A 14093-nucleotide genomic window follows, 5' to 3' on the forward strand; every position below is an offset into this window, starting at 1 on the left:
AAAACCACTGAGGTAGAAGGTTGTCAAGGCAAAAAAAAGAAACAAACAAAGCAGTCGGTTAATATGATTAACATTATTCTTAATCATTGCCAAATAATCAAACCTATGTCCATTCTCATAATAAGTATTGTTTATTATTCCAAGGCTGATATACACATCACATATACATATATATTTGTTAAGAGAACAATGTTGACATCGGACATGTCATTTTCTGGTCCGTCTACAGAAGCAGCTAAAGGAGGCGGTGAAGATCCTCGGCTCAGGTGGCCTGCTGTTTGCCTCCTACCTCACTGTGGTTGGAGATGAGCGTTTCTACTCCAACCAGCTGATGCCCCTGCTGCAGAAGGTTGTGGGGGCGGAGACGGCCCATGTGATGGCAGTGAAGGTGATGGGTCTGGGTCTGGTTCCTCTGAACCGCTACCGCGACCCTGCGTCTTTGGTAAGTATGGAGGTGTCAGACAGTGTTTTCTCATAGGCCGCTTTCTAATGTTAAATAGAGAGGCAAAGTGACCGCCTACTTCCTGCTTCAGCACTGTACCAGAGATTTTCATCCGTCATTTATTTTCCCATAGACATTTCGTAAAATGCTTACAAAAAATAGTTTTGCTTCGTCAAGCCAAATGGTTCAGGTATATTTAGAATCGGGAGAGACCATAGAACATTTCACTCGGACCAAAACTTTAAAAAACTACATCGAAAAAATATTTTCTTTAAATCCGCAATTCTTTTACGTTCTGGTCCGGATTAAATGTTCTATGGTCTCTCCTGTTTCTAAATATATCTGAACCGTTTGGTTTGAACAAGTACAACTATTTTTTATAAGCATTTTACAAAATGTCTATGGGACAATAAATGGCGCATGGAAATCTCTGGTACGGTGCTGAAGCAGGAAGTAGGCGCTCACTTTGCCTCTCTATGGTAGACTAGGCTAGAGTGGAGTGAGCCAGACACTTTCCACCTACTGTGCATCAGAGCCATCTCAGACACTGCTCACTGACCTTGTCGTTACGTCGTCTACAGGAAGTGAATCTCCTGGGATGCAAGTTCAAAAACCCCATTGGGATTGCAGCGGGCTTTGACAAGCATGGAGAGGCCATAGACGGACTCTACAAAGTGGGTTTTGGCTTTGTTGAAGTGGGGAGCATCACTCCTAAAGCTCAGGATGGGAACCCCAAACCGCGCGTGTTCCGACTCACGAGAGACCAAGCAGTCATTAACAGGCAAGTGTTGAATCGTCTTTGTAATGGGCAATGTTTGTCAATTGAATAGAATGTGATTTAAAAAGGGTACAGTCAAATTAACGGATACAACTGATATATAGCCCCGCCCCACTGAAGGATTCTAGTGATCTTGGTGAATTCAGCCATTTTACTGGTTGGTTGACTTGATCTGATCACTGATAACACAACAGGTCTGAAGTATTGTGCGCCTCTCTCCTATCTGTGTCTTCTAGCATAAATCTCCCTAGCAACAAAGCTATATCTCCCTACTATAATAAGGCGAGGATTTACCACCCACAGTGGAGCGGGCGTGGCCACCTGCGAGGGCGTGGCCACCTGCGAGGGCCAGCACGTCGCGTCACGACCTCGAGGGCACCTTGAGCGGGCACAGCAAGGGATGCTAGAAAGGAGCGTGCAAGATTTCTACTAGTATATATACAGTATATTAGAGGTGTCAAAATTAATCGTATAATCGATGCATCGCGATGCGGACGTGTGAATCGAATCGAATCGAAGACAGATGAATTGTTGAATCGTTTATGTTTAAATTTCTGTTGACATTCAGATTTTAAAGCACTTTCTAAGTAAAAAAAGGGACTTGATATTTATCCGACTGCTTGTATTAATTGATGAAAAAGTAGCCATGTGCAGTAATAATACAGAAAATTGAGGATTTGATACTTGGAGCTGCAATACTTTGAGCTGTATCGAGATGCATCGTGGAATCGAATCGAATCGTTGACAGATGAATCGTAATGGAATCGTGAGGCCAGTGAAGATTCACAGCCCTACAGTATATAATATATGAACTGATTTGCATTGCCTGAGACAGAGACCACAGGAATACTAATAACAGCAGTTATGAAAGCTCAAGAAATTGTTGAAATAAGTGCTGTTTGGTGGCTCGTACGGGTGCTTAATTTACTAGTGGAACCTAATGACCTGGACAAGGTCTTGTGTCATGTTCTGTGAGGGAATATATGTTAATTTTCATAGTATGGATTAATTATCATATTTCTTATATCAGAACTTGGAGTTAAAAAGTTCCTCACCTCATGGAGAAAAGTATCACAGTGCAAGAATGTATTATATAACCTATGCAATGTAGTTCAAAGCCCCTATTTATGTTGCAGTAATCAGATTAGTCGTAGTTTACCGCTATGTTAAAATCCTAAAGACAGAAAGCGAGAGTGGAAGACGGATAATATTCTCTTTCACCGTGTTCAAAGGAAACACGCCGCCCACAGCACACGCTGCATCGTAGATGTAAACACGCCGCCCACAGCACACGCTGCATCGTAGATGTAAACCACTGGGAAGAAGCAGGAAGTAGGAGGCTCACGCGTTTTTCTCGTATCTCATTTCCTTTTTCTGTGTCAATTGGTGGTAGCACAGGTTCACAGAGTTCTCTTCCTTTACCGCCTCTTCCCATCTGTCTGCTCTCTCTTTATGCCCGAGGAAAACGCGACTCATGGATACACGTGAATATTCATGAGTTTGCTATAAGAAAGAATTTATCTTCCAAGTTCTAAACTCTAGCAATGGTGTGGATAGGATGAACAGATGTTTAGAATCGGCTATTCTGTTTGTAGGGTGCTAGAGAAGAGCATATAGAGTGAATAATTAAAGAATTTGCCCGTCCTGCTGCTGCTCGGTGTACAATCAAACAGCCTTGTCAAGCGTGTAAATGTAATGAGGGGAAATTGAAAGCATTTCATACCAGTGTTCTTTCATCTATGCCAAGAGGGCATGAAAACAAAATCTGTAGATATAGACGGTTTTCACCAGAGCGCAACCCCACAGCACTTCCTTTTTCTCAGCATTCAGCAAACTGCAGAAATATTCACTCGACATTGTTATTTTTGTTTTCGCTGCTCAGATGTATAGACGGTTTTCACGGAATGGTCAGTCCTGCACTTGAATGTTTTTTTTTCTTTTATGTCCATAGCAAACACTGCAACAGGACGTGAGCGGGGGTTCAATTTAGAATGTTTTTGTTGTCAAGTTAAAACCGTCTATACAAATTAAAAGCCTCTTCAGCCTACGTATATGTTTACTTGGCTTCTACTTCTTTTTAAGTACGACGCACGAGTAGCCTTGAGTATTATGCTTTTAATAAGTTGTACTTGTGTATGCTTTTAATAAGTTGTACTTTGTGTGTGTGTGTGTGTGTGTGTGTGTGTGTGTGTGTGTGTGTGTGTGTGTGTGTGTAGATATGGATTCAACAGCTATGGTCTGGCAGAAGCACAGGAGAGGCTGAAGGCCAGGGAAGGAACCCAACTGGAGCTGACAAAAGGTTGGCAAGACTGCCGGAAGTGTCTGGACATCCAGTACTCACTTTTCTGCCCAGCCTCTTAGGCCATGTTCAGGCCAAATCTGATTTGTGAACTTTAGTGACCTATTAATGACTTTATCCGGATTGGTTTTATGAGTCTGGACGCTCCAAGTCTGATTTGTGTCACTTGTCCCAAACCACATATGGAGGTAGTTTCCAATCTGCTTTCGACTGATGTGACGTTCAGTGCGGACGCGCAGATCCACCAAATCTGATTTGAACGTCACTCGCAACTCGTCATCAAATGCTTCTGCGCAGGAAAACCACATCACCAGCGTACGTATTTACTGACGCCCACGTCGTTACCATAGCAACCCATGCAGATAGGCTGTTTAGGTCTGGACACACAGATCCGACTTGAGAATCAGATTTTTGGCAGTGCGGACACACTCCCAAATCAGATTTGGAAACCCAATCAAGATAATGATTATCTTACCTTACCTTATTTCAAGGCTGAATTGAATGTTTCTTCTCTTCTCTTTTCTGTTCTATTTCATTCTGATTATCCTGACCTGTCCTTGTGACATGTTTTTCTTTTGCATTCAGAACGTTCTGTCTGATCTACTCCTACATACAGACTATTTACCACAGGGTAAGCAGGCTCCCAATGACTCATATTTCTGATGCAACGTGTGTGTGTGTGTGTGTGTGTGTGTGTGTGTGTGTGTGTGTGTGTGTGTGTGTGTGTGTGTGTGTGTGTGTCTCTTTGCATCATGCGTCACATGTGCTTATAGCTGGCTTTCCCCTGGGCATCAACCTGGGGAAGAACAAGCTATCTGAGGACGCGGGGGCAGATTACCTGGAGGGCGTGCGGGTGCTGGGCCCTCTGGCCGACTACCTGGTGGTGAACGTCAGCAGTCCCAACACGCCGGGTCTGCGGGACCTGCAGGGAAAGACTGAGCTCAGGCAGCTCCTGCATCGGGTGCGACCATGTCTAAAAGAGATTGTCCATCACTTTCATTTCTACTCACTTAGCTGGAGTGGCCTCCACAACTGGAAAACAGTTAGAAAAACTTAAAGTCCCTGGAAACCAAAATCCACAAAAACCTTCTAACTATTAAATTTAGGGTCTTATGTGAGTAATTGTGTGGTTCAGAAAGTGGTTGACATTACTTTCAACCCTAACCCCATAAATCGACACTTTTCTACAAGGTCTGGATTTCCATTTCCTCATTGAAGAGAGCGAACACACACACACACTCCATCTCTCTTTCCTTCTCTCTCTCTATCCTTCTCTCTCTCTCTCCCCGTTTCCCTCTCTCTCTCTCTCTCTCTCTCTCTCTCTCTCTCTCTCTCTCTCTCTCGGAGGAGACCGGAGACCTGCTGCAGACGGGACACGCCCACACAGTCCGCGGGAGAAAATACACTCTAAAATCGAATTGATTCTCATTACTTTTGCCATGACTGTCAAACCTAAATTTATATACTTTGCGACGTTCATCATCGTTCAAATTTGGCTGGTGGCTTATTAGCATAGGTTCCTGCGATGTGATGAACTCAAAATGCTAAATAATAAAGAAATATTTCTGGTTTCCAGGGACTTTAAATACTGTGTAAATTCATCATCTGGCCTTATTGCTTCCAACATCTATAAAACCTTTGACAAGAAACACAGCATAATGATAATTATCCAGGGTCTGTATAGTATCCAGGTGTTCTGAATGTTTAGGGTTAATCCAGGATTAGCATTGAAATGATCAATACCTCGGTTCTAAGGACCTGTGGGCAGGATGAAATCAATTAGCAGTAGAGTTACATTTGAAAGATTTCAAAGTGGTTTTGGATAAACCAGGGACTAAAATAGCATAGCTTAAGGCCTATGTCCACCAGCTGCGGTATGGCTCCGTGCAGCTGCCTGAACAGACACACACCCATGTCCAACCACTGGGCACTGTAGTATATTGTAGCCTAGAATAACTTTTCCCTGTAGGGTCTGTGTTTCTCATGTCTGTGTCGACCTCTGACCCCTCACCCGCCTGACACGCTCACTGGTTAAATCCCCCCAGGTGCTGAAGGAGCGAGATGCCCTGCAGGGAGAGCGCAAACCTCCAGTCCTGGTGAAGATTTCTCCTGACCTCACTGCCCGGGACAAGCAGGACATTGCAGATGTTGTCACTGAGGTGGGTGGGTACCTACAGAGACCTTTAATAAGAGAGAGACACTTCACTGCAGGCTTCGCCGATAATAAGAAATGGTACCCTTGCGGTCTCCTAAATGGGCGTGGTCACCAGCTTGTGATTGGCTGTCTGTCAGTGGCGTGAAACTTCATTGGCTGACCAGTCTTCCTAAGTGGCCGTGGCACAGATACAGGAAGTGACTGTCACTGGAAGTTGGGGTGTCTTGCTTTGATATCCCGTCTTTGGTCCCTATTTGTGATGGTTGTTGATTTTCCATGCATTGGTTTGATGTGACTCTGTAGCTTGACACATGTTCTGATTCACCTTAATCTATGATCAGAACAAAGTACAGTATGTCAGAGGTAGGGCTGCACAATATATCGTTTCAGCATCGTCATCGCAATGTGCACATGTGCAATAGTCACATCGCAGAGCGTGCAATGTCAAGTAAGGCAAATTAACTCATAACATACAGTAATGCATGCCCTCTTGGTGACGTTCTAAGCTCTTTTCCTACTAACTATAGTACTTTTACCCACTTAGGATCCTGCAACTCACCCTGTCTGTGGCTAAAAACACACTAACTTCCTACTACGTCAACCGCGCACGTTACCCACTAGGCCACCTTCTTAAATGAGCAAGGCTTGATAGACCTATTCAAGACTTTTGGTGAAAATTCCTGTATTTTTTCATATCGCAATATATATCGCAGAATAAAAAAATATTGCAATGTCAGTTTTTTCCAATATCATGCACCCCTAGTCAGAGGTGTCTTCTGTAGTACTGTAGGTGTCTTCTGTAGTACTGTAGGTCCTTCTTGCAGGGCTTGGAGTGCTGTGTGATGCCATAAGCCACGAGTGACTGAAGAGCTACTTGTGGTTTGCCGCTCGATCTCCTCGCCCTGCTCTTCTCACCACTCTGCTCCCTCTCATAGTCTAGTAGCTATTTCAGAGCATCAGTGTTTTAGCGCCAGCTCTCCGCAGCACACCTCCTGCTCCACGCAGCTCTCAGCAGCACACCTGCTGCTCCACGCAGCTATTTAAACACCTGCTCCACGCAGCTATTTAAACACCTGCTCCACGCAGCTCTTTCAACAGGCCTCATCCTCTGCTCTCCTCTGCTCTCCTAGCCTTGTTGTCGCTACTTCTCTGCGCTCACTGGAGTGAGAAAGAGGCCATATTTAACGGAAGCGACGCTTAAGGAGGAAAAAGAAATGAAACATTTGAACAGCGGGGGGTCACACCGTAGGTCACACGCTGCCCCGAGTCAGATGGTTTTTTCCTCACAGCCAATCACACGCACCAATTATCTTTCTGCAGGCTCACTCCATCTCCCTTCCTGTGTGTGTGTGTGTGTGTGTGTGTGTGTGTGTGTGTGTGTGTGTGTGTGTGTGTGTGTGTGTGTGTGTGTGTATGTGTGTAGCTGGGAGTGGACGGCCTCATGGTGTGTAACACCACAGTGTCCAGACCGGAGACACTGCAGGACCCTCAGAGCTGCGAGGTGGGGGGGCTGAGTGGCCAGCCTCTCAAAGACCTCTCCACACACGCCGTCAGAGACATGTACAGCCTCACCAAAGGTACTTTAGTTATTTACTCACCAACATTTAGCAAAATACACATGTTCCTGATCCTGGTCCTGATCCTGATCCTGATCCTGATCCTGATCCTGATCCTGATCCTTGAGCCTGATCCTGATCCTGATCCTGATCCTTGATCCTGATCCTGATCCACACTGTTCTGCGTTTCGTCTTAGGTAAAGTACCGATTGTGGGAATTGGCGGTGTGGCCAGCGGGCAGGACGCCATGGAGAAGATCCGCGCCGGCGCCTCATTGGTTCAGCTTTACACAGCTCTCACCTATCAGGGCCCGCCCATTGTGACAAAGATCAAGCGGGAACTGGAACAACTTCTCAAGTGAGTGTGAATGGCTTGTAGGGAATCTCTTCTCCTACCACAAATCTGGAGTACATGCGGGGTTGGCAGGCAAGTTTCACGATTTATTGATTTATTTTATTTTTTATATAATTTGATTGATTTAAGAGAAAATGCACACCCAGAACTTGAGGTCCTCACATGGTCAGACCCAATTTAGCATTTCCAGGTTTTGCCGCAAGAAAAGTTGGGGCAAGGCTCTGATTGGCTGGGCTGTAACGGAAGTCCGGGCTGTCTGCGCGCATTAGTTCATCCATCGTTCAAAATGCACCACCCCACCAGTTGTGTCACGCAAATAAGGAGGTCCGTGGTTGGTCAATTCATATGTCTGTCACACATTGTGTTTTGGTCGGTCCTTAACCACTTTTCAAGAGTCGGTGCACCAGACGTAGATATCACTCTATGGCTGGCTACTGTGAGACTATGCTTAGACTTACACCATATATACAGTAGTATGTTAGTAGAGTAGACGTACACCATATATACAGTAGTATGTTAGTAGAGTAGACGTACACCATATATACAGTAGTATGTTAGTAGAGTAGACTTACACCATATATACAGTAGTATGTTAGTAGAGTAGACTTACACCATATATACCACAGTAGTATGTTAGTAGAGTAGACTTACACCATATATACAGTAGTATGTTAGTAGAGTAGACTTACACCATATATACAGTAGTATGTTAGTAGAGTAGACTTACACCATATATACCACAGTAGTATGTTAGTAGAGTAGACTTACACCATATATACAGTAGTATGTTAGTAGAGTAGACTTACACCATATATACAGTAGTATGTTAGTAGAGTAGACTTACACCATATATACAGTAGTATGTTAGTAGAGTAGGGCCGGCTGTGGCTCAGGAGGTAGAGTGGGTCGTCCACTAATCAGAAGGTCGGTGGTTCGATCCCCGGCTCCTCCAGTCCGCATGTTCGAAGTGTCCTTGGGCAAGACACTCAACCCTGAATTGCTCCCGTTTGCTGTGCCAGCACCCTGCGTGGCAGCTGGCCGCCCTCGGTGGGTGAATGGGTGAATGTAGGCACATTGTAAAGCACTTTGGATAAAAGCGCTGTATAAATGCAGTCCATTTAGCATTTTACCATTCAAACGCAGTTCATATTGTCAGTTAAACAAACTGCTTCAGCAGCTTCTGGTGGCGGTTCGTATTAAACAGCAGTTCAATGTGAAACCATGGCGTCTTTGAACTCCAACTGCTCCTTCATACTTTAACCCAGACACTCCATTTCAACTTTCAACGAGTCACACCACATTCAGTACTCTATTCAATTCAATCAGCTTTCATTTATCTTTTGTACTGTTTGAGAAATCGCAGTTCATGTTTGATGCTTTCTTCAGCCTTTATAAAGGGACCAACCTTGACTCTCTCACACTGTAGCAGGCTGTACTAACTAAATCCACACAAACTGCGACAGTTCAGTTCACACAACTTTAACAGTACATATATTATACAACAACAAACCCTTGAGCTACTTCTGCTCTCACTCAAAGTCAAAATATAAGCAATGCGATGTGTATGTATATATATATATATATATATATATATATATACCGTATATATATATATATATAACCAAAATATTATTTTTCTTTTTGTTTATTGCCACCCTTTGAAAAGATGGTATTTTCTTTGAAATTAGCAAGTCAATTACAGTGTATTTCCATCTGATAACTGTAACTACGATGGTCTCATTAGTACGTTTGACCACAGCACTTTGATGTTGACACCTGGTCAATGGTTAATGAGCTCGAACCAGCAAGTGGTTAGAAACTGTTTTGTCACAGTATGGCTGAACTGAGCTAGCCAATATGATCTGGGGTTTCTTCTTGCAAGCCATTATACAAAAATGGATATAAAAAAAAGTCTGAATTTTTATATAAATGAATATAAACCGATGTTCTTCTCAACGTGAATGATTGTCGTCCTCTACCACGTGTCTCTTGACAGAGAGCAGGGTTTCAGCAGCGTGTCCGAGGCGGTGGGAGCAGACCACAGGGGAGCAGACCACAGGGAGCAGACCCATCAGCAGAGCCGACATGGAGAGCCGGTAAACGTTAACGCAGACTCTGGCAGCAGAGCAGCCCCGCCCCCTGTGGCTGTGGCAGCCGGCTCCTCCGGCTAGCAAACATGATCCTGAACTGATTGTGCCGATGGTTGTTTGCTCTGCCATCAACCCCTCCGCCTCGTCTGCACCGGTTGCCAAGGCGTGAGATGCGCTCTGAACTTGTTGCATAAACCATGCGTTTATATGTCGAGGTGCAGACGATGGGTTGGTGAACGGGATTCAGTTGAACACACCAAAACTCCACTTCCAACCTTTACTTGAAAACGATCACGTACATTATTTATGACTGTGACATTACATCAACCGTATTTGACAGCTGCTCTCTGTTTATAGGTTTTTATTTCTGAGGTTTATTGTTTGTTATACAGCAGTTATAGTAGTACTCACATGCATACTGACACCAAAGTGCTTGTACTATGCAAACCACAAGCCTCAAAAACCTGTTAATACAAATTCATACAATGTTTTTTTGTTTATAAATAAAATAATCTGTCATATGATTGTTGTATGGATAGGGCAATATGATCAGTTTTTACGAATTTTTCACTGTAGTTGTTCAAACATGTAAATGGTAAATGGTAAATGGTAAATGGTCTGCATTTATATAGCGCTTTTATCCAAAGCGCTTTACAATGAGTAGATAGTCTACATTCACCCATTCATACACCAATGGCGGCAGGCTGCCGCGCAGGGTGCCTACACACCATCGGGAGCAAGGAGGGTTAAGTGTCTTGCCCAAGGACACAGCGACGGCAGCTGGGAGGGAGCGGGGATCGAACCGCCAACCCTTGCGTCATTGGCCGACCCGCTCTACCTCCTGAGCTAAAGCCGCCCCATACATGTACATCAAATGTCATAATAATTCCATCATTTCTTAATTATTTTGTATTCTTTGCTCATCTAAAAATAGATCCATCATTCAGAAAATCACTGTCGACAAAACGATCCCACAATAACCGTTGACCTTTTTAACAAATGTTCTACTCAAGATGGTAACGCATGGGGCATATAATAAGATTTTCGAAGCGTAAATGCATGTGTTTCTTTTGAAATAAAACGTGATTTTTCAGAAAATGCTTCAAAAGTCATAAAAGTGGCCCTCATTTGTGAAGAGGATCTTGCTGAACACAAACGTCGCTGTTTCATAAACCTTTGTTAACCACAGACCAATTCCCATACAAAAATCCCATTGACTTTTACCAGGAGTGAAGGACCTCTGGGTAAGCCTACAAACATACTGTACGTCATCCCTACGGTACTCTTATTACAATAAATAAAAATGTATAATAATCCTCAATTCTTCCAAAGAGTAAGTGAATCTGTCTGTCTGGGTCAACTTCATTCCTAATGATCTATTAGCAGCCACAGTGGAGTTCAGTTGATATGAAGGAGATGTTCAGGTGCAGAAGAACAGTGGACTAGATGAGTTTGCTGTGTTCCAGGCAGCAGCAGAGAAACCCCCTCCAGCCCTCTGTCCTTCCCTTAGCTGACCTCCACTCCCCTCTCCTCCTGTTAGCTGACCTCCACTCCCCTCTCCTCCTGTTAGCTGACCACCACTCCCCTCTCCTCCTGTTAGCTGACCTCCACTCCTCTCTCCTCCTGTTAGCTGACCTCCACTCCCGTCTCCTCCTGTTAGCTGACCTTCACTCCCCTCTCCTCCTGTTAGCTGACCTCCACTCCCGTCTCCTCCTGTTAGCTGACCTCCACTCCCCTCTCCTCCTGTTAGCTGACCACCACTCCCCTCTCCTCCTGTTAGCTGACCTCCACTCCCGTCTCCTCCTGTTAGCTGACCTCCACTCCCCTCTCCTCCTGTTAGCTGACCACCACTCCCCTCTCCTCCTGTTAGCTGACCTCCACTCCCGTCTCCTCCTGTTAGCTGACCTCCACTCCCCTCTCCTCCTGTTAGCTGACCACCACTCCCCTCTCCTCCTGTTAGCTGACCTCCACTCCCCTCTCCTCCTGTTAGCTGATCTCCACTCCCCTCTCCTCCTGTTAGCTGACCTCCACTCCCCTCTCCTCCTGTTAGCTGACCTCCACTCCCCTCTCCTCCTGTTAGCTGACCTCCACTCCCCTCTCCTCCTGTTAGCTGACCACCACTCCCCTCTCCTCCTGTTAGCTGATCTCCACTCCACTCCCCTCTCCTCCTGTTAGCTGACCTCCACTCCCGTCTCCTCCTGTTAGCTGACCTCCACTCCTCTCTCCTCCTGTTAGCTGACCTCCACTCCTCTCTCCTCCTGTTAGCTGACCACCACTCCCCTCTCCTCCTGTTAGCTGACCACCACTCCCCTCTCCTCCTGTTAGCTGACCTCCACTCCCCTCTCCTCCTGTTAGCTGACCACCACTCCCCTCTCCTCCTGTTAGCTGATCTCCACTCCCCTCTCCTCCTGTTAGCTAATATATATATATATATATATATATATATATATATATATATATATATATATATATATATACATATATATACAACACGCTGAAGAAGGCCGTTAGGCTGAAACGTTCATGCTGTACCTGATGAAAACTGGAATAAATATAACGAAAGGACATTTTGTGTGCTGGCTCTCCTTCTCCTACAAAGTATTCTCCTGTGCCGTGCACCGAAACTTTAAAAACACCGGTGAGTGTGCTCGCTACTGGCTGATTGCCAGTTTGTTCGAACGAGTCCAAATGATGTCCGAGTGACCGGGAGGATCAGCTGTGAACTGCTGAGCGTTTCCTTCAACCTCTCCTGAGGCCACGTCCACACTGGCTTTTATCACACTTAATGCAGCCTTGTTGGGGGTGTCGAGGAGGAGTGGCCTGGCTCACAGACAAACACATCTCCCAACTGATGGCCACTTACATCATGTGCTTTCCTCATATCCAATCGATCATAGCCAGGAGGCAGCAGTTATCTGTCTCTGAGACACTATCTGTGCCACGCTTTATGCAGGGTCAAGACCGCCACACCTCAACTTGAATACACTAGTATTTCACATCAGCAAGCTAAATTAGAGAGATGTATTATGAAGGCTGTAGAGTTTAAGGACTGCTTTTTTTTTTCTCTTTTTTTTTTACCATACAGTGTGATTGAGCAATGCAGATAATAAAACAAGATCTGTAGAAATGTCTTGTTATGTCTCGTTTTAAATCGTTTAAAAATCGTTTAATCGTTTGTTAATACTCCCAACAGCCAGTGGAAGAGGAGAGGGCGTTCCTCCTTGCTTGACTGCAGAGAGAACGAGAGAAAAGCAGCAGACAAGAGAATGAACATAGCACACGAGTCCTCCCTGTATGCAAAGCCTGTAAACAAAACCATGCTAATGCAGAAGATGCCATGACTGTCTGGCTAAATGAGTCAATAAGATACACCAGACAATAGATGCAATAACTTGATTTCAGAAAAGTCTACTCTCTGACATTACCACGTTCACTGCCAATGACGTATTAATACGTCAAAAATAATCCAACGGTTGACTGCCAATGACGTATTAATACGTCAAAAAAATGATTTTTTTTTTTTTGACCGTGGGATGTGCATCTAACCCTTTTACATCTCTTATATAATTATTGGAGCCACCGAACGTTTACAACCCATTCCACCGACCCACTAAGTGGCGACAGTGCTCTCCTGACTAGAGGAAGGCAAGCAAAAAGCAGCCATTCTCATGAAAATGGATGGGGGAAAACGCTTTCGTTTTCGCGCTGATTGCTGGCGATGCGGGATTGCAAATTTGCATAATAGATTACAGGTGGAACACACTTTGAAACACGCAGCATAAATATGACCAGAATCGCAAAAGCTTCTCTCAACCAAAACTCCAAGAAGTGAGCGAGTCCATCCAGACTTCCTCAAACAGCGGCCGCGCAGACAGGCAGCAGCAGCAGCAAAGCAGTGAGACTGGTGACAAGCTTGTGACGGCCGCTGCAGCCAAGAAGAACGCCCACGGAGGGAGGAGTTGGAAGCAGAGGGGGGTTTCCTGCTGTTATGGAGGAAATTACTGTTCAAAACTATTGTTTAGATGTCTGACTCTTACTGATGCCAAAAATGAATGGTTAAAGTGACTGTTCTATCGAATTTCACAAAAAGCCGTTTATCTCTGAATAATTTTTCTGACGCTGAAACCATGCTGTATTCAACTGCTAATGCTTACATAACTACTAACTCTACAAACTAACTCTTTTAGACAGAGAAAGCACACATTCTATTAGTTCTTTTGAGATATTGTGTGTTCACAAAATCTTAGCAGAAAAGAATCCTCGGGTCTTGAAAGATGAGCCAGAATCCTCAAAAAACCCCTCTGGCAGAAGCTAACTACAGTAAAAAAAAACGTCTGGCAGTGAATGTGTTAAGACAATATTTTCGATATTTAAAAATGTAAACACATTATCCTCAAATGTGTTAGTCTCGGCTCCCAG

The 14093-nt window shown here is 44.5% G+C and overlaps 1 protein-coding gene across 1 annotated transcript; it reads left to right on the forward strand.

Annotated features, from left to right (window-relative positions):
* Nucleotides 1-223: 223 nt before the first annotated feature.
* dhodh (dihydroorotate dehydrogenase) lies at nt 224-10250 on the forward strand (the record flags this gene model as incomplete). The annotated part of the gene is made up of 8 exons (XM_083662473.1): nt 224-442; nt 1024-1223; nt 3437-3519; nt 4293-4480; nt 5565-5678; nt 7098-7251; nt 7428-7587; nt 9581-10250. Coding segments are annotated over 8 exons (1293 nt in total), but the record flags the coding sequence as incomplete, so codon positions are not given.
* Nucleotides 10251-14093: the final 3843 nt, after the last annotated feature.

Source organism: Poromitra crassiceps, assembly GCF_964638095.1.
Source record: "Poromitra crassiceps genome assembly, chromosome: 28".
Taxonomy (NCBI): Eukaryota; Metazoa; Chordata; class Actinopteri; order Beryciformes; family Melamphaidae; genus Poromitra; species Poromitra crassiceps.